We start from the raw sequence: 20801 nt of genomic DNA on the forward strand, positions 1-20801 counted from the left end.
CTCCAGTGACCCTGTTGATCTAATTTAAGTCACAGTTATATGAATGTTGACAGACATTTATGATTTAGTCTTCAGACGGACATGCTTCTTATTCATTAAGAAGTCATTCGTCATTATCATTTTAGTCGATGAAAAGTCATTACATTTTGCTCAACTTTAAATTATTGCATTTAGTCAAACTGCAACTAACGACATTCATTTTGTACGTTGTCTTTAGACTAAACAGAAATCAGAGTTTATCTCATTTTGGAACAGTTTAATGAAGGTAACATTTGTAGCCACAGAAGCTAGCAGCAAGCAGCTTGCTAATTTTGGTAGCTAATGCTAACTGAGATCAGATAAGGGCTAATGTCCCTTATCCAATCACATGACAGCCCATACAAAGACATCATGTATTTTGATTTTCTGATATTCAAATAACATCTCATCACATCAAACAACACTCTAGTCTCGTCTTGTCAACGTTTCCTCATAGTTTTTATCATCAGATTTTAGTTCTAGAACTCCATCATGTTCCATGCATCTCTTTTCTTATTGTGTGAAAAACAGGAATCTCTCTGTGGAAACATGACTTAGAGCTGGAGCTTTAGTTATTTTCTTTCTTTCAAGTAAATTTCAACTCCTTTCAAACCTTTGACATCCATCCAGACCCAACCCTAACCCTAACTTTCTAAAAAAACAAAACAATCAATCTTCCTGCTTTCCTTCTGAATAGATGTTTGATAAAATCTGAGTGAGAGGATGTCTGAGCAGCTGAGCAGCCTGGAGTTCTCCTGTTCTGCTCTGATCAGAATAATCTCCCATTTAAAAGTTTGCTTTGAACCTCTTTCCTGTCTGAGGGCGATCTGTTAGGAGGCTGTGATAAAGAACAGCCTGGCACCTCGTTGGACTCCACAGAAGTCGGCTGGCGTTGTGGATCATTCTCTGAAATTATGTCCAGGAAGTCGCACCTCCTCAGTGACTGTATGGAAGAAACTTCTTCACGTAACGTTGAGGAAAAGGCCACGAGCAGGTGTCTGGTCTTTTTATAAGACAGAGTCTGAGGGTGATTGGTACACTCAGTGTGACGAGCTGCTCTTTGCGGTCAGAACAAATTACCTGAGAGACATTTCCTTTCCCTGCTATAGTGCAAATGCACAGTGTGGTAGAGCTCTGAGTGCATCCTGCAGTGAATATGTCTCTGTTTCTTGTTCTAGAATCCTGTTTGAAGCTTCTACTGTAATTACAGTGATGACAGAGAGGAACAGTGTCCTCCTACACAATACAATGAAATGGAAAAATCTGCTTTATTGGCCAAGCGGGCGCACGTACGAAGAATTAGTTCTATGGAAATAACCAATCCATCTGAAAGTTAAGTGTAGTGAGCACGCGAGGGAAGTAGTGGGAGCCATACATGTGCACCAGGGTAGGGCTTTAGGGGTTAGGGGCGTTGCTCAAGTATAAGATATACTAAGATAAGATAATCAAGATATATTAAAATAAGATACACTGAGTGAAGGTGAAAGATAAGATAAGCAAAGAAACAAAAAGCTAAAGTAAGATTAACTGAACAAAACTAAATTACGATAAATTAAACCAAATGTTTGAAACTAAGGTTAGCTAGATTACAAAAAGCTAAGATACAATAAGATGGGCTGAGCTAAACTAAGCTAAGATATAAGTTAAGCAAAGATAAACTGATCAAAATTAATTAAGAGCTGAGCAAACGTAAGATAAACTAAGATAAGACAGCCTAAATGAAGCTAAGCTAAACTGAGCTAAGGTACAACAAGATGAACTAAGTTAGGATTGGCTAAGATAAACAAACAAAGCTAAAGTAAAATAAGCTAAACTCAGTTCACAGCAGAGCTGGCCGTCCACAACACCTGGCCATATTCGTGGAGGACACATTTGTGCAGATCTTTAGAAGGAACACTAAAAGTCTTTCCATCTTGTTCCAACATCTGGATCATGTCTCCAAGTCAACAAGCTGTTGATGGTTCTGATCCAGCGGTAGGTAGAGATCCATTAGAGACAGCAGCTGGTACAATATTCTACTGACCACATGATGGCGCTGCTGATTTACAGACACACAAACGGAGATCAGATCTCAAGGGGCATCTTGATTCCAGGTGTGACCACGGGTACGTAGAGGTGGCCACTGTTTTGGGACTCTGTTCAGGTTGGTGTGAACCAAGCAGTTTGGTGTTTATTAGTTTATCCATCCTGAAAATGGCACCTGTGATGTACCTGCTGGTTGTAGAGTCGTATTCTAATCTTCTTTGTTAAGATAAATGTTGGATTGTTCCTTTAAATAGCTTTAAGTCGTAGTAGAATTAAAGTGCGTCACCTGTCCCAGTCCTGTGTGAACCATACGCTTGAGGAAAACTGCAGCTCTCGGTCGAAACCACATTTCTGTCAGTTCTGAAGGTCACTTACTACGCCCCCTCACTCCACACCTCATCTCTGAGCTTGAACATTAATGTGGAGATCGACCATGACACGTATGACCTCACATAAAAGTCAACACACATCTGGCCACAGCTGTGAGGACACACAGACACATAAACCAGACTATAGGGAGCTCCTAGACTGTCTCCAGGAGGGCTGGCTGCTTCCCTTCATTAAATTCTCATGGTGTCACCTCTGTCTTTGTCTTTCAGACCTCTAACTCCTCCTACATTTGACTGCATCCTTACTGAATTTCAGATTGTCCAGGTGTTGTGTTAGTTTGTTCATGGTTCCCCTGTAGATGAATGACTTCATATCTATATAATCTCTAGACCTCCTTATCTTATCTTCAATAAGTCCCAACCTGTTGCAGCTGTGCCAGGTCATAATGTGCTGCGTGACCCTACTTTGTGGATTTATCGCTCACTTTATAATTTCACTTAGCCAGGTGCGCTGCCAGAAGTGTTCCCCGCCGTGATTTAAGGGCTTCATTTAACATGTTATTTTCTCCTCATAACGTGTAGGACCTCCATGTTCTAGTCCCAGGCAGCTGAATGCTGACTGGATGTGTGGGAGGGAAACCTATAAAACCCTGTGTAGCTACATGTCCCGTCCTGTTTGTCCCGTAGGTTTAACGGTGTTCTGCTACCGGGGGTTTTAATCGAGATGTGCAGGTGCAGGGGGAAATGAAGTTCATGAGCAAGTCCTGGATGGTTTTACTGTTTGTAGACGAACGGGACAGTCCTGGTAGAAACTGGTGCAGCTGGTGTCTTATTGAAAGTTTTGACGCTAATAATCAGAATATAAAAGCCTTGTGTAGCCTCTTGGATCAGATCAGACTGATCGGTCAGAACAAATTACCTTAGAATGGTGGTGGTTACCACCACCATGGTAACCTTTACTAATCATCATCAGGTGAGGAGTTTCCAGGAGGGACAGAAACATGGAGGTAGATAAACAAGATGAACCAAGATGGAATCTATGTGACAATGGAGACGTGGAGACATCTTGGTCGTCGTCTTCTTCATCATTTCAGGACTGGAGAGAAAGAAACTTCCTCTGTTATATTTGCAGCAGCAGAACCACTCTGTCAATAATTTCACATCATTTCATTTGGCGTCCATGGAAACAGCCTTCAGTCTTCTTCTTCTTCTTCCTCTGTCCTCCTCCTCTTTTTCTTCTTCTTCTTCTCCCTTCTACTCCTTTGTCTTCTTCTTCTTCTCCTCCTTTTCTTCCTTTTCTTCTTCTTCTTCCCGTTCTTCTTCCTTCTACTCCTTTGTCATGTACTCCGCCCCCTCCTCCTCCTCTTATTCTTCTCCTCTACCTTCTACTCATTTGTCTTGTCCTCCTCCTCCTCCTCCTCCCCCTCCTCCTCCTCCTCCTCCTCCTCCTCCTCTTCTTCTTCTCTTCTTCTCCTCTTCCTCCTACCCCTTCGTCTTGTCCTCTTCCTCCTCTTCCTCTTCCTCTTCCGCTTCTTCTTCTTCTTCCCGTTCTTCTTCCTTCTACTCCTTTGTCTTGCACTCTACCCCCCTTCTTCTTCTTCTTCTTCTTCTTCTTCTTTTGATGCCTCCCAGCAGCAGAGCCACTATGTTATTAAAGCTCTCCAGTGATTGATGGTTTGATGTAAACACATGTATCTGATCAGATCATTTTGTTTAGTCTCCATGGAAACGGTTCATCTCTGATCACGATCATTGACCACGTTGATAAATATTGATCAGTGTAAACGGTGTCCGTTGCTCGGTTTCTCAGCGTCTTGTAGTTCTTGTTGTTATTTAAACTACCATGGTTGATCCGTACAGTCAGAAAGTGAATTTATACAGTTCTAATAACTTTTAATAACTTTAATAACTTGTGTTCTTCTACTTACAGATGAGTTTAGTTCGTCCTGACCTGAAATAGATTCTATTTTTCATCTGTACATGTGAGAATAGTAAGTTGAGCCCTAAGGTTAGAGCTTCCTGTCTATTAAAAGGTATCTGCTTTAATTAGGGTGTCACCATGAAGGACCCACTCCATAAGCAGCTCTGGATATTCCCGTCATGCGTTGGTTATTAATCGTTCAGCTAAATTGGATTTATGTGCTGTGAGATGATATATCTGAGCACATGCGGGCGCTGGAATATTGATTTAGTTCTGGCTTTAAGCTAGCCATAAGACATTGTCAGCTAGCTGTTATGAGCTATTGACAAATAGTGAGGAACGCTGAAAGGGGGCTCGGGTGTGCGGCCGGCCGAACTGATCTCGGGCTTTTCTGCCTCTTTGCCCCAGCTCATGGTCTCGTTGGCCACAGCGCTCGAGGCTTTTAATCAGCAACGAAGCGGCTTCAGTCCACCTGCAGCAGAAATCCTTCAGTGTTTTACAGCTTGAAGTAAAGAGCATGCTGCTTCGTAAACGGCTGTCACGGACCTCGTAGAGCCTGAAATGAAACTGCTGTGATAATAGAAAAGAGCTCACGTTTCAGAAGCTGTGATGTATTATCTGTTCTATATTAATGCAGGGTTGCTGCATATCGCAGTCTGGTCTCTAGAGTCCAGGTGTGAACACTGATCTGGTGTCAGTCCACATGTGGAGGTGGTCTGGGACACATGTGACCTCCTTCCTTTGGTAGTGTGAACACACAATGAGTCCTGGGTCACATTAAAGACCACCTACTCAACAGGGCTGATCTGAGGAAGAGGAGTTTAACTCATTCATTCAACCACTAGTAGAAATGATCACATGAATCAGTGATGTCTGTTCATTAGACATCTACCGGCCGGCCTTAGGCAGATGGGTCCCTCCATGTGAGCTTAAGGTTCTGCTCAAGGTTTCTTCCTGTTAAAAGGGAGTTCTTCCTGCCACCGTCGCCTTCATGCTTGCGCTGGAGGTTTAAGACCAGATGTTGTGGAGCGTCTTGAGACAATTTGTATTGTCATTGACGCTATATCAATAAATTAAAATTGAATTGAATTAGTAATTAGAAATGAAGTGAATTAATATGAGTAGTCTGTGTGTCATCAAAAAGCGTGTCATCGTTTGGGTAATTATTGATCACGAGCACAGCGGTGAAATTACGGTGTTCATTGAAGTTATCTGGCTTTAATTATAATCTGAGCTTTATTTTATGGGATGTAAACAAATAAATAATAACTTAAAGTGTGCACTTTCAGTGTGAGAAAGGGACCAGCTGTTCTTGGTTCTGAAACAGCAGCAGGTAGAGATCCATTAGAGACAACAGCTGCAGTGGTTCCCATACAATGTGAACACAATGGCGGCCCGCCACGGTCTAATTTACTGAGGTTTACTGTCGTTCGCCCCGGCTGTCGACATAAAGATGACAGGTGGATGTTTGTATGAGACGACAGAGAGTTTCAAATCTGTTTTTTTTTTTTTTTTTTTGTCCCGACAGAACAACACATCGTGGAGGCCGCAGTCGTGTGAGGAGTGTACCTGCTACAGCGACGTGGCCATCTGCAGACCAACCCACTGCCCCAACCCCCAGTGCAACTTCCAGAGGGTGAGATCATTTTAAAAACGTTTTAAAAGTTTAGACGTTTAAAAAATCTTGTTTTCTTTAGATATAGTTGTGAAGCTACAGCTACAGAATTTAGCTCCCCTTTACATAAGCCTGTGGAGAAGACGCCAGAATCCACAGAGACTGGGTGAAATGCGTGGCCTCGACGAGCAGGAATCTTGTTTTTTGTGGTATTTTAAGCTCCCTCCTTCTCTGCACCGCTGCAGATCCTCTTATAAGGCTCCACTTAATCACTCGCCTCTGTGGGTTGCCCTTACAACAAGAATCAATGAACTGACAGACTATTGTGCGATGAAGTCTGCCGATTGCACCGTTCAGTCCGCCTCAATGACAACTCTTCAGAGACTGTTAGTTCCAGCCTACCTTTATTCTTTCTTTCTTTCTTTTTATTATTTTTTGGCTCATTCTGGATTCACAGAAACACATTTCCTCCGCCTATGCGCCCGTTCCTCCTCGCTCTTCTTCTCAAATGTGATTTAAACGTCAAGGCTGGTGCTGACGGCGTCAAATCCAACCCCATCCCTGAGCAAAGGCAACAATCAATGTCTAATGAATTCCTCTCTGCTGGCTACAGATCCAGTCTTAATTAAAAACCAGTCGCGGCGCTCAGCGGGCCGTGTGCTCGCTCCGTTTTCAAAATGCTTTTAAAATGTGACTTCACCTGCTCCTGATCGTCTGCTTTCTTTTGAAACCTGCTGTCGTTATCTACCAGCTCAGACTTCACCTTTTCCTTTAGTTTTTTTTTCTTATTGACTTTTTTTAAATCCATCTTTAATTTTCTGTGACGTTCTACACTGAAGATGAGACGATACTTGGATTTAAGCAGGAAAGGCAGGCAACAGCTTGGGGCCCCAGGCAAGTTGGGGGGCCCCCGAGAGCTAACAAACTTTAAACTACAGCGGTGGCAATGAGTCGACTTTTCTGTGACAGTTGGAGTCCTCCATAAGGGGCCCCCACTTGATGTGACAAACTTTAAACTATATTGTCAGTGAGTGGCCATGAACTAAGTAATTCAATTAGAGGACCCCACTAAGGGGCCCCCACCTGACACAACAACTTTAAACTACAGCAGTTGCAATGAACTAGGCTTTCAATGCTTTCAGTAGAGGACCTCCATAAGGGGCCCCAACCTGATGACAAACTTTAAATTACAGCGGTGGCAATGACTCGAGGTTCCAGTGACAGTTGGGGTCCACCCTAAGGGGCCCCCGCTTGATGTGACAAACTTTAAATTAAGGGGCCACTGCCTGACACTACAAACTTTAAACTACAGCGGTGGCAATGACTCGAGGTTCCAGTGACAGTTGGGGTCCACCCTAAGGGGCCCCTGCTTGATGTGACACACTATAAACTACAGCAGTGGCAACGAGCTGAGCTTTCAGTGATAGTAGGAGATGTCCATAAGGGGCCCCCACCTGACACGACAAACTTTAAACTACATTGTCAGTGAGTGGCAATGAACTAAGTAATTAAAGTAGGGGACCTCCCTGAGGGCCCCCCGCCTACATCGCAAACTTTAAACTGTTCCAGTGACCATGAGCTACATTTTTATTAGGAGACCTCCCTAAGGGGCCCCCACCTGACACGACAAACTATAAACTACAGCAGAGGCAATGAGCTAAGTTTTCAGTAAAAGCAGAAGACCTACCTGAGGGGCCCCAACCTGATGACAAACAGCAGGGGACCTAGGGGCCCCCACCTGACACAACAAGCTTTAAACTACAACAGTGGTAATGACAGTAGGAGCCTTCCCTAAGGGGCCCCTGTCTGACGCGACAAACTTTGAACTACAGCAGTTGCAATGAACTAAGCTTTTAATGAAAGTAGAGGACCCCCCCTAAGGGGCCCCAACCTGATGACAAACTTTAAACTACAGCAGTGGCAGTGAGTGAGTGAGTGAGTGTGGTCATTTTATAAAATATCTGAGGACACAAGTTCCATCTGAAGGCAGCAATAATGAAATCGTGGGAAAGTTTTATTTCTTATTGAAAACCTGAAAGAAATTAAGTCGTGTAACGTAAAGAATAAACTCAGAAATAAAAACATGATGGAGTGGATGAAAAGCTTTATGGACAATTAACAGAAAACTCAAATTAATAAAACATTTCTACACAAAAAACAGACTTTTATTCTACTTTCTGATTGTGCTGAATTTTCTTTTGAGTCAGAGGTCGTCCCTCAGAGAATCACTTGACCTCTGCATTATCGCTGCGTCGTAAAGGAAAACCTTGAGTCTGACGACGGGAAGAACGCAGCGCTGCCGTGTCAGATGAACTCGTTTTGGTTCCCAACGAGGTGTTAGATCTGAAAGCAGCCGACAGAGAAAAGATGGAGGGGCTGAAATGAAAAGACACTGAAGAGCAGAGACCCAGGAGTGAGAGGTTCAGGTTTCACTCTTTAGCTCAGTAGCATGAACCGGCTGCTGTGGTGGATGGATTTTCAGGACGCCGTCAAAATTCAGCTTCTTTCAGTTTGGAGTTCCTGGTTCCTGTTGGTGTTTAAAGTAGAATATAAACCCCGCGCTTCTGCTTCTGCTTTCTCCATTTTGCCAGTTGACACAATAAATTCTCTCACCTTACTGAAATCACAGCGCTCCTCCTCCTTTTTACCATTCCATACCATTAGTATTCACAAATAAATACCAGCCAGCTCCCTCCCTGCTGCACGATCGGCCTCAATTAGTGTGTGAATGCAGCGTGGCTAAAGCTCTGCCTGGTGGTTCTGTATCTCCTACACGCTGCACACACCTCATAAAGTCTTCACATATAGTCGTTATTTTATGCACTGTTGGTTTATTTGTGTCACATGTCGGTTAATGAGGTTTTTTATTTGCGTTTTGCATATTCATGTATTTGTGTGTGTGTGTCTTTTTTTTTTAAAAGGGTGAACGTTTGAGAATTCCTGCCAACAAGTGCTGTCCAGAGTGCGTCTCCTCATCGCAGGGCTCCTGCCAACACGAAGGAGTCAGTTATGGAGTAAGTGGAAACGGATTCTCATTCTTTTCTTTCAAGATATTCACCGTTAATGTGCATGAACTTTTTTAAGCTGGCATTATGTGGCGTGTGTCAACCATAGACTGTATAAATACGGACAGTGGAACTGCTCCTGTAGTATTTCAAACTGATCTTAATTTGAAAGATACCACACATTTCGTATTAATGCACAATTAATGATTTTCTTCCTGACTTGTTCATTCATACCATTCACCAAAAACCCACTAATTCCTCATTTGTGCAAACATACGTGACAATAAAGATGATTCGGATTCATAAACTCGATTGTATTTTCTTACATGTCATATCCTGCGTCCTCTCCTTACAAATCTTGCTGCGGCCTCGTGAGACTGGTTTCACGCAACGAACCTCACGAGGAGACGAGATTAGTCGAGATGAGCGTCGTCAGGACGGAAAGATGATTGGATTTAGAGATCATGACGACAGAGAAGAGCAAAGACACGAAAAAGACGAGAAACCAGAGGGAAGAGATGGCGGAGATGTTGGCAGCAGCGATACCATAGCCCTGTCCTGACTTTGTGGCAGCAGCTTGTATTTGTGTGGTCCCTGTTTCAACATGACCTGGCCCCCAGGTCCAAAAAAGCCCTGACCTTAACCCCGTCCGGGTGTCCTGGGTGAAGTGGAAGGTCCAAACATGACCCAGACCTTAGCTTCACTGTTAGAAACCAAACCTTTCCTGCAGCCAGGTATTTTTACTCAGTGTCGTCTTGTTTCTTTTTTAAAGATTGCAAAAAAATTGCAGAAGAAAAGCTTTTAACATAACAACCAAGACGATTAAACCCACAAATTCACTGCTACTAGACCTGGTTCAGAGACATGTCCCCCCTCCATCGTCTTGTTCAGTTTAATGAGTCTCTGGCAGACGTTTTGAACAGCACATGTCATAAAGAGTCTTCTTCCTGGCAGCGTTTAGAGATTCTCTTGGCTTTGCTCTCAGGTGAAGTGGCACTCTACATGGATCTGTACAACCTGGAGAACATTTTCTTTTCCTCCATATTTCTGCAGCTGCATGAAACATATTATTTATTGTTTTATTTCTGCAGAACACTGGTCTCTAACCTTTTTTCGCACCACGGATTCAAGCAAGCCAGTTTGGGCAACGTGCAAAAAATACATTTAAATATGAAATATATAGAAATAAAATTGCAACTCAGCATAATTGAGTGTAAGTACGAGTCCTGAGCTCGTTTCCCTGCAACGAGGCAGCTCCATCTTTATCCACGCCTCCTCAGGTCGTGTCTGAATTAATCCATGAACTATTCAAAGACACAGTGCTTGTTTCGTCAAGCAGGGGGACGAAACAAGCCGGGTGAGACGACATGACAAAGGGAAAGGCAGGACTATACACAAAGACTAACGCAGGTGAGACTTAGAGAGGGAGGAACACACCAAGGAGGAAATGTTCAGAACAGAAACAGGAAGCACAACAAAAAGCAAACAGGATTAGAGACAATGTTCTACCACCGGTGTCTCCACACTTTCTTTAACCATAAAACCCATCGACTGGTTAACTGAAACCTTCCCACAGTGAAAAGGAATTTAGACTAATGTCCCATTAAAACAGGAAAGAGTAATTACGCTGCTCTGGGAAGGTTTCCATGCAGGTTTCATAGCCTGACGTTACAGAAGATGAGTGCAGTCTGGTCCTCGCCTCCATCACTGTGACGGCGGGAGTCGTGGCCACGCTGCTATCTCATTTACAGTGAAGGAGAGAATCAGCGAATGGATGTAGAACAGAAATGTAACTCGGAGTGATGCCCCCCAGGGGCGGTGGCGGCGGCGTGAGATTCCATCAATCCCGTTCTGTCAATCACGCAGCCAAAGCGTCTCCGCGGTTTACGCCGACGCACGTTAGCCTGAGGTATTCCTTCTGAACGCCAGTCTGTGCACGTATGAATAGAGAAGTGAGCAGTGTAGGAGCCGACGAGTCGACGAGCTCACTGCAGCCGAGCCGAAAGCAGAATCCTGTCTTTAAGTGGGAACGCTTCAAATTAGACGTCTGCATTTCAGTGTTCAGTGTTCAGTTAATGTCCTCTCACAGCGCCTCTGTACCCACATTTCTTATAGTTTCATCTTTTATTTTTTTATCCCTTGACCTCTCTTTGACTTCCCTCCACCTTCTCTCCTCTCTCTCGTCTGTCACTCAGACTCAGGTTTACAGGTTGTCAGCTTTACGAGGCAGCTCTCCTCGTCCCACCGTGTCTCTGGTTCCATTTCATTCCACGTAACCGTCCTCCTCTTTGTCCCTCTGCGTCCCACAGCACGACAGCCAGTGGAGTCCGTCGCCCTGCACCACCTGCACCTGCTCCAGGGGGAGTGTTTCCTGCAGCGCTCTCTCCTGCCCCCCTCTCACCTGCCCCGGGGATCAGAGCCTGTTCACCCCCGCAGGGCAGTGCTGCCCCAAGTGTGGCCGCAATGGAGGTGAGCGCTTCGACCTCTGCGTCCAAGCTTTTGTCCCGTCTGCAGGGGTCTTATGGGGAACTGTCCTGTTATGTGGGAGTGCTCAGAGCAGATTTGTGTCTGGTTCCGTCGACTCAGCTTTAACTAGTTCAGTTGAGGCAGCTTCGCTCTGCACCGTCACCACTGATTCTGCTGAGCACTTCAGTCACACAGGGTTGGATGGTGTCTCCTGTGACTGATGGGAAAGACGTTTATGAATTTCAAATATGAGCTGCAAGAACGTCTGGATTTTGACAATTTAAAGGTTAGAAGAATCTGATTTATTACCTGCCAGATATCCTAAAGCATGGATTGGGACAGAATAGTCTGGATTTGAATCAAACTGATCTGAGCTGGCGGTCTTTAATCTGGGAGGGACCTCAGTCTGCAGTAAGTTCACTTTGAGTCATATTCCAGTGTCTTTGTTAAGGCTGGAGGTTTAACCTGCTGCTTGGTTACAGATATTAAAGAAAGAAACCTCATAAATGCACGTATATACTGCAAAAAACAGACAAAAGAAGCTAAACTACACCCACTGAGTGTGGATTAAAACCACAAACGTGCACACAACGGCGTGGAAGCATGAACCTAAAAAGTGTTCGCTGACAATCCTGCAGAGCGATACCTTGGGTTAACTCACTCCTCCTCGACCCATCTCAAGGGCCATGACATGAAGTGGAGACACATTTGTAAAATAAATAAATTGTGCAAAAGTTTGTGATAAATCCATGAACCATTCAAAGACACTTGCACCTCCACTGCAAAGCAAAAACGAGCAAAGGGACTCTACGATCATTCCAGATCGTCCAAGACAGGACTTGATTGATGCCCCAAACCTGCTCTGAATACAGTGGAACAGCCACAAACCCTAAACACAAGGTTACTGTCTGAACCAAAAGGTAGCAACAGCCGTCCTAAAGTACCTGTATTCACACCTGGTATTAACATGTGCCTCCAGCCAGCACTTTAGATCAGATCTCAGTTTATTTGTACGTGAATAAACTCCAACATCATCATTCTAACAGCTGCTGGCTCTAATGCATCTCTACTGCTGTTTCAGAACCACAAACAGCGCTGTGTTAAAAGGATAAAGTGCTTTATTTGTAATTATACAACACTATGCAGTGAAATTACATGGTCAGGAGGAGGGTTAGTCCTGAGACGGTGCGACCGAGCGCTCCGCCACCGTGGGCCAACCTGACCTGGTGCCTAGCAACTGTGTTTTTTGGTGATGGTGGGAGGAAACCCAACCAAACACGGGGAGAACATCAAACCTTCTTGCTGTGAGGCACCAGTGCTAACCTCTGTGCCACCGTGCTTATGTGACGTTAGTTAGACCTGCACTAAATTTAGATTTAACCTAGAACCCGGGAAACTTCCATGTGCATCTTAACCTTAAAGGGAAATAAAGACACGGGTGATTAAGTACACTTGTCCTTTTCCGCTGGACACTTGTGCTCAGATCTCACAGGATGGATGTTACTGTAAGGTCTGAATGAGGGCGTGTACGCCCTAAGAAAAGAAAAGACCTCTGACATTCAGTCTACACAAAAAAAGAAGTTCAAAAACATTCTGAATGAGCCCTCATTTATGTTACGATCCGGCTCTGGAGAGAAAATAGATTTATTTATTGTAATTAGAGACATAAAATAGACAGCAGATGAGCAGCAGTGAGTCATGGTGTCCCTCGCTGTCCTCTCCAGTCATGTCTTTATGTGCGTCTCCTCAGGTTTGACTGGCTGACTGGGACAATTTAATCCAAAAAACCATCCGTAGACTTTCGTACTTGATTAGCTCCAACCTCAAATGGATTTTCCTCGATGCGCCGTCCGTCTCATTTTTCTACAATAGACGTCTCAGAAATCAGTCCATGTTTATTTCATTCCAAAGCCAAATGATTTTTATTCTGAAGTAAAAAGACTCATCCATCCACACGATACTGCAATAAAAATGTAAATGTTCCCAAATCAATTCTGCCTTTAAACGCTTCTGGTGCAGCTGAATGAACCTGGCGTCGTAGTGTCTAACGCAGCGTCCCTGCAGCTGGACGGAGGACTTGTTCCTAAGTTACAAAGAAATCCTCGCCTCAGCTTAAAGTCTGACTACTTCCTGTCATCTATGTTGAATCTTCTTCTGCCTGCTAACATGCTGGGAAGCCACTTACTGTCTGGCGTCATATCTCAGCTGAGACGTCGTGGTGACAGACCCTGGGTTCCAGAGCCTGGTTCCAGAGCAGCCTGGTCTGAGCTGAAAGGTTAATCTTGACTCTAATGACGTCTCTGAGCTGCTGTGATGCCTCCCAGCGGTTAGCAGCTAATTAGCGCCTGTATTCTCTCTGTCAGCTCATTAAGCGACAGCCGTATCCACCCTGCACTCATTCTGGTTTATTTTTTTGTGTGTCATGTGTCAGAGTCTTGCTCCTGGCAGGGCGTCTCTTACCGGGACGGTGAGGAGTGGACGCCCAGCATCTGCTCCAGATGTGTCTGCAGCGGCGGGACGGTCCAGTGTTCAGTGGCAGAGTGTCAACCAGTGGCCTGTAAACCAGTACGTCTCTACAAGCACTCTCCTCTCCTCTCCTCTCCTCTCCTCTCCTCTCCTCTTCTCTTCTCTTCTCTTCTCTTCTCTTCTCTTCTCTTCTCTCCTCTCCTCTCCTCTCCTCTCCTCTCCTCTCCTCTCCTCTCCTCTCCTCTCCTCTCCTCTCCTCTCCTCTCCTCTTCTCTTCTCTTCTCTTCTCTTCATTTTCAGTGCTCTGTCTTTTCTTACTTCCTCTTCTAACTCTGCTGTAGCTGGAGGCTCAGAGGAACATGATCCTGATACTTAGATTACTCTGCTGAACCAAATATGACATTATACCACCGAAGAAGAGAGATTACTGATGCTATTTTCATTCCTCCTCCTTTCATTCCTTCATTATTTCCTTCCTCCCTTGCTTGCTTGCTTCTTTCCTCCTTTCCTTCCTTCTTTCTTTCTTTCCCTCCTTCCTTCCTTCCTCTAATCCAACTGTTTTTTCTTTCTTCCTTCGTTGCTTCCTTCCTTCCTCTTTCTAATCCTACTGTTCTTCCATCCTTCCTTCATTGCTTCCTTCTTTCCTTCCTTCATTGTTTCTTTCCTCCATTCCTTCATTATTTCCTATCTCCCTTGCTTCCTTCCTTCTTTCCTCCTTTCCTTCCTTCTTTCTTTCTTTCTTTCCCTCCTTCCTTCCTTCCTTCCTTCCTTCCTCTAATCCAACAGTTTTTTCTTCCTTCCTTCCTCCCTTCCTTCCTTCCTTGCCTCCTTCCTCCTTCTAATCCTACTGTTCCTTCTTTCCTTCATTGCTGCCTTCCTTCCTCCTTCTAACTGTTCTTCCTTTTGTCCTTCCTTCCTCCCGCTAATCCAACTGTTTTCCTTCTTTCCTTCCTTGCTTCCTTCCTTCCTTCCTTCCTTCCTCCTTTTTATCCTACTGTTCTTCCTACCTTCCTTCATTCGTTGCTTCGTTTATTCCTCCTTCCAACTGTTTTCCTTCCTTCCTTCATCCTTCTAATCCTACTGTCCTTCCTTCCTTCCTTCCTTCCTTTTAACCTTTTTTTTGTCATCTTTGTGTTTCTATATTTCTGTCACACGTTGACGTCTCAGTTTGTCGTTTATAAATGATCTAAACATCCTTTTTTTCTTGTTGGTCTCTCAGCATGAGAACCTGGTGATCCAGCCGGGACGCTGCTGTCCTCAGTGTGTGTCCAACCCGTGTTTGTCTTCTGGAAAGCAGTACCAGGTAGGTCAGATGAATGTGTTTGAGCTGTTGGAGCTTTGTCTGACTCCTCTCTGGTGTTTTGAGAATCAGCTGATGACGGCTCATAAACCTGACTCATATCCTCAGTTTTCTGCTTCTGTGCACAAAGTATTAGAATCTCTTTGAGATGACAGGCCGATTAGGACATGAAGTGTGTTTGGATGCTGAGATGAAAGCCTCTACTCTCCTCTCCTCAGCACACACTCAGTCTCCTCGCCGTCGTCCTGGCTTCAGATGTGTGTCGGCAGCATTTCTGTTTGTCATTTATTAAAGAGAAGAGAAGAGAAGAGCTCTTAAACTCTACCACCAAGTTTAAGGAAGCTGGAAGCCAATAGGAAGGAAGGAAGTATTAGAGGGAGGAAGGAAGGAAGGAAGGAAGGAAGGAAAGAAGGAAGGAAGGAAGTATTAGATAAAGGAAGGGAGCGAGGAAAGAAGGAAGAATTGTAGTATTAGAGGAAGGAAGGAAGGATGGAAGGAAATGGAAAGAAATGGAAGGAAGGAAGTATTAGAGGGAGGAAGGACAGAACGGGAAAGAAGGAAGAATGGAAGCAACGAAGGAAGGAAGGGGGAAAGAAAGGATGGAAGGAAGGAAGATGAACAGTAGTATTTGAGGAAGGAAGGAAGGAAGGAAGAATGGAATGAGAAGGAAGGAAAGAAGGAAGGAAGGACAAACGGTAGTATTAGAGGAAGGAATGAAGGAAGGAAGGAAGTACATTAGTATTAGAAGAGCTGTGGCAGCTCTATGTGTGTAGTTTAAGAGCCATAAACAATCTTTCATGTTTTAAATGAATCTAAACTCATAAACCATCAGATCTAGACTGAGTGGGCGGTGACGCAGTTCTGACATACCCAAAGAGAAAGTGTGACGCTGCTTCCTAGACCTCAGTGTCCCTTTCATCCCACTCTGGAGTCAGGACACCAGAGTGAAGTCTCAACTGTTTCATGTCTTCAATTCCTAATCTGTTTAAATGTGGGGTCAACTTCCTGCGCTTGACAGATTAAATCCTAACCTCCTTCCTCTTCCAGACTAAACTGCACGATGAAATATTGACTAAAGCCTGGAGGATGCAAACGATTTGATGAACTGATATATCATTCATCAGCAGCGTTTATCAAAGAGACCCAAGCACTTTGTAGAGCTCAGTGAACATTACAGGTTCCTGGGTGAACCAGTTAATTAAAACATGAGTGATTTATAATGATCTTTAACATTTGATTTGTTTGGAGAGGAATGAGACTCACTTTTGGTTCAATAAGAGTTTAAACTGCTTCCATCGCACCTGAACAAACATGTTCAACTGATACACAAACAGCTCCTTAAAATGATAACTATTAATCAGATGTTTAACAGTTTTATAGAGAGAAGGAAGAGAGGAGGAAGACAGGAAGAGAGGAAGGAATGAAGGAGGAAGGAAATAAAGAATCCTACTGTTCTTTCTTCCTTCCTGTCTACCTTTGTTTGTGCGTTTGTTTGTTCTTTTTGTTCTTTGTGCATTGGATAGTTCATTCCTTCCTTCCCTCCATCTATTTTCCTTCCTCCTTCCTTCCTTTCTGTAATCCTACTGTTCTTCCTTCCTTCCTTCCTTCCTTTCTTGATTCCTTCCTGCCTCTGGTCCTACTGTTCTTCCTGCTTTCCTTCCTCTAATCTTACTATTCTTCCTTCCTTCCTGTCTACCTTGTTTTTTCCTTGCATTGGGTAGTTCCTTCCTTCCTTCCTTCCTTCCTTCCTTCCTTCCTCTAGTCCTACTTTCCTTCCTCCTTCCTTCTTTTCTCTAAACCTACCATTCTTCCTTCCTTCTTTTCCTATACCCCTCCTTCCTGCTTTCTTTCCTCTAATCCTACTGTCATTCCTTCCTTCCTTCCTTCATTGGTTGGAAGACTGTCCAGTTGTTGCAGACCGTTTTTTTCTACGTACTGGTTGAAATCCAGATGCTGCGTTAACAGACTCATACTCTGATAAGAACAGAGTTTGGCTACAACGGGCAATTATTTAAATGGCCGATGCATTTTAACTGTTTTATTCATTGAATAAGCTTTTCAGCCTTTTAGACTTTATGTGGAGCTTATGAACGTCTGTGCAGATGTGTGTGCAGGCTGCACATTCGCTGCGTTATCCTCTTCAACCTCTTTATCCTCAGCCGTTTGAAGAGTTTTCCACTTACGGTGAGTGATGTTGACTTCTAGTAGCTGGCGTTTGCTCCGCACAGCTGTGTGTTTGTATGCCGTTCACTCACGCCCCCTTTGCAGAAAAGAAGACACTCCCTGGATCCAGATGAGCTTTGTGGTTCTCAGCAAACAAGTCATGATTCACTGTTTGTTAGACTGTGTGTGCAGAGTTTAGGTCTAAACGTGTTTGTCTCTCGGCAGCATGGCGAGCAGTGGCAGAAGAACGCCTGCACCACATGTGTGTGTGACCGGGGTCAGTCCAGATGTCACACAAACACCTGTCGGGCCGTCACCTGTGAAAAGGTGGGTGGTCTCACTGACATTCAGTTTTAGAGTTTAACTTTTACACTTCCACCATATGTTCTATCGGCATTCCAGTTCTTCCTTAGATATAAAATCCCTCTTGTGAATTCTGCATCTGAGGTTCTAGTAAACCTCCAAAGGGGGCGCCCTTGAGGCATCCTCACCAGATCACCTTGACTGGCCCCTCCCTTCAAATGTCCGAACTCCTCACCTTATCTCTAAGGCTGAGCCAAGCCAGCATATGGAAGAGTAGGGTCCCCATAAAACTGGTCCTGAGTCTAGTGTGCATCCACAGAATGTACCATAAATCAGATTTACGCACACACGCACGTATTCATGTTCATTATCACTTCAGAGGACATTACATTGACCTTCAGTCAGTTCTCGGAGACTTCACCCAACTTTAAACTCAAACCAGGTCTTCAGTGGCGATAGCTTCTTGTCCCCTATAATGTGACAACAGATTCAATAATTAATACAATCCAGTCACAAACACATCCGCACAGGCTGACACTTAATTTTTAACTGTATGCAAATGTTCTCTGGCAGCTTCCATCCTACGCTAGAACTCTTGTTGGTGGAACTCATAAAACACAATCCAGACACACAACGAAGCCTTAACGGGCTGCACCCAGACAGGGATAAGTAAAATACAAGGGTCAAACACAAGCTGACTTAAGACACCGAACCCAACTCGGTTTATATTCTTTAAAAACCTCAAAAAATGGATTTTAGCCTCAAGGCACGAAGCAACTCATAGACTAGCAGCAGCTATTTAAAGGTTATTCTGTGCCGAGCTGGAAGCTCTGCGGTTGTGTAATGCTCATTTTAAAAGGATGCCATCGGAAAAATGACTGTTTATCTTTAAAAACTATGGTATAATTTTATTATGTTTGGAACAGTGGGTCATTTTCTTAAACAGCTGGATGGTGTGTGCAGACGAGTGGAGATTATATTAAACAGAAATTTCTTTTTCATCCTGTTTTTTTGTTGTTGTATTTGGAAAAACACAAACTAATCTATAATATAGTTCAGGCCTCATGTCTTGTACAGGTTAAACACTCATTTGGGGAAGTGCTTATCAGTGCCTCCTGCCACTTTCTCTGGAGCTATTGAAAACCTCTCTGAAGCACTTTCACTCAAGTTTTCTTATTTTTATTTTCTCTCTGCAACTTTTTTTTAAAAGCTTCCATTGATGAAACAGAAAGCAGCGCCGCATCGACTCCAAACCTCCAAACAACTGCTCCAAAATAAGCTGAAACCCAAAGATAAAACAGAGCTAATAACCACCTGCTGTGTGAACGCGATTTGCAAAAAGAAATCATGGCTTGGATAGACTTTGAATGCAACTTTCTGAGGAGTTTTTCTTTAATAATGTGAGCTGTCTTCGGGAGATATACACAAATTCTCCGCTGTGGGGGAGCTACCTCTGCAGTGTCAGTGAATCTACACCTCTCAGCACTTTCAAATAGAGTTGTGATAGCCCAAACCGCTCGTGTGTTTTCCTTTAATAATGCACAACACACAAGCACTCTCCTCCGTCCTCTTATCTCTCGCTGCTGAAACACAAAAATGCACAAAAACAGCATTTTTCTAAGGCGCCATGGATTTTTTTTTGTAAAGCTCAGTTGGTGTTCCCCTCATTCGCTGTGTTGCTTCCCTGCAGGGTCACACCAAAGTGAAGCGTGCTGGTCAATGCTGTGATGAATGCGCCGCTGCCAAGGGAAGCTGCCTGTACCAGGGTGCGGTGCGTTACCATGGAGACATGTGGAACGGCACCGGCTGCGAGTTCTGTACCTGTAACCGGGGTCAGGTCCTCTGTCAGAGGGCCGAGTGTGGACGAGTCGAATGCCCACAGGTGAGTCTGAAAGAAAAAATAAATAAAATAAAATGTGCTCGTTAGAAAAAGAGACCAGACCGACCTCAGTTTGGGAACTGTGAGTTTTAAACCCTGCAGACATTTCCCTCAGGGATGAACTGCTTGTTTGTTTGGTTATGTTTTAGTTGGCTGAGAGTGACTTACAGTTTTTGTGTCATTAGGCTTTATTGAGACTGACAGATGGTAAATATCATGTCAGCGAGGCCAGTGTTGGGGTCCTGACCAAGAAGCTAGGGAGAAGAAACTTCATGAAACTGAAAAGTTTCCCTTTTACAACAGAGTTCCACCTAGAAACGACATAAAATATGTCTGTTTGGTTGAATTTCATAATTTTTAGGACCATTGTTCAACCTAATACTCCAACTGTTTCCATGAAGAACAAATTTAATGATCTTATTCAATAGACACCAATCAGCCACAACATTAAAACCACTGACACACACACAAAAACACTTTAGGAACAGCAAAAAACAAATAAACATGAAGAACAGCACAAGGTGTTGACCTGGCCTCCAAATTCCCTAGATCCCAAACTGATCAAGTATCTGTGGGATGATCCACAGAGGCCCCTCCCCTCAAAGGCCCCTCACTAACAACATCCTGTTACCAGACACCACAGGACACCCTCAGAAGGCCCATGTCCATTCTCTGATGAGTCACCACAAGGGAGACCTGCACAATATTTGGACGGTGGTCATAATGTTACACCTAATCAGTGTATGTGTTTTAGAAAACTTTATTATGGTAGTGCTGCTGCTGTGGAGAGTCAAATCTACAGGAAATTTGACAGAAGAAGCAGAAGAAGAAGGAGGAGGAGGAGAAAGAGGACAAGACAAAGGACAAGGAGGAGGAGGAGGCAGAAGATTTCAACCTAACTGTTTCCATGGACACTAAATAAAACTGTCTGATCAGATATAGCCTGGGGAGCATCAAATCTTCTGGAAATAGACCAGAAGAAGAAGAAGAAGGAGAAAGTTTTCCCAACTTTATTGACAAGACTGAATTGATTCAGTAGAAGAAGACTAAGATGTTTAAAAGTGGGCTCCACCTTCTAGCAGTGGGACTATTTTCCCGTAGCTGTTGTTGCAGAAAGATCTGCATGTATTAAACTTTTAAAACGAAATGTGAGGAGACAATTCAACCTTTCCTCCCAACACGTTGAGCGCTAAGCACGATTAAACACATTTGCTTTTTAATCCGTGTAGTAGAGGCTTGTAATGGATCCCATTTCCTCGCTTTCAAACGCGCTACTAAAAAGTTAATGGAAGATGTCACAGTTACTTTGTT

General features: G+C 43.9%; 1 protein-coding gene across 1 annotated transcript in view; it reads left to right on the plus strand.

The window, feature by feature from the left end:
• The window catches only part of fras1 (Fraser extracellular matrix complex subunit 1), a gene marked incomplete at its 5' end in the record, with an annotated part of 98747 nt that overhangs the window by 30803 nt on the left and 47143 nt on the right, over positions 1 to 20801 (plus strand). Inside the window, 7 exons of the mRNA XM_084552345.1 lie at positions 5822 to 5929; positions 8830 to 8922; positions 11223 to 11382; positions 13811 to 13944; positions 15065 to 15148; positions 17534 to 17635; positions 19302 to 19493. Coding sequence (XP_084408471.1) covers positions 5822 to 5929; positions 8830 to 8922; positions 11223 to 11382; positions 13811 to 13944; positions 15065 to 15148; positions 17534 to 17635; positions 19302 to 19493 — 873 coding nt within the window. The remainder of the gene's footprint in view (positions 1 to 5821; positions 5930 to 8829; positions 8923 to 11222; positions 11383 to 13810; positions 13945 to 15064; positions 15149 to 17533; positions 17636 to 19301; positions 19494 to 20801) is intronic.

The sequence above is a fragment of the Chelon labrosus genome (genome assembly GCF_963514085.1).
Source record: "Chelon labrosus genome assembly, chromosome: 9".
NCBI classification, from domain to species: Eukaryota; Metazoa; Chordata; class Actinopteri; order Mugiliformes; family Mugilidae; genus Chelon; species Chelon labrosus.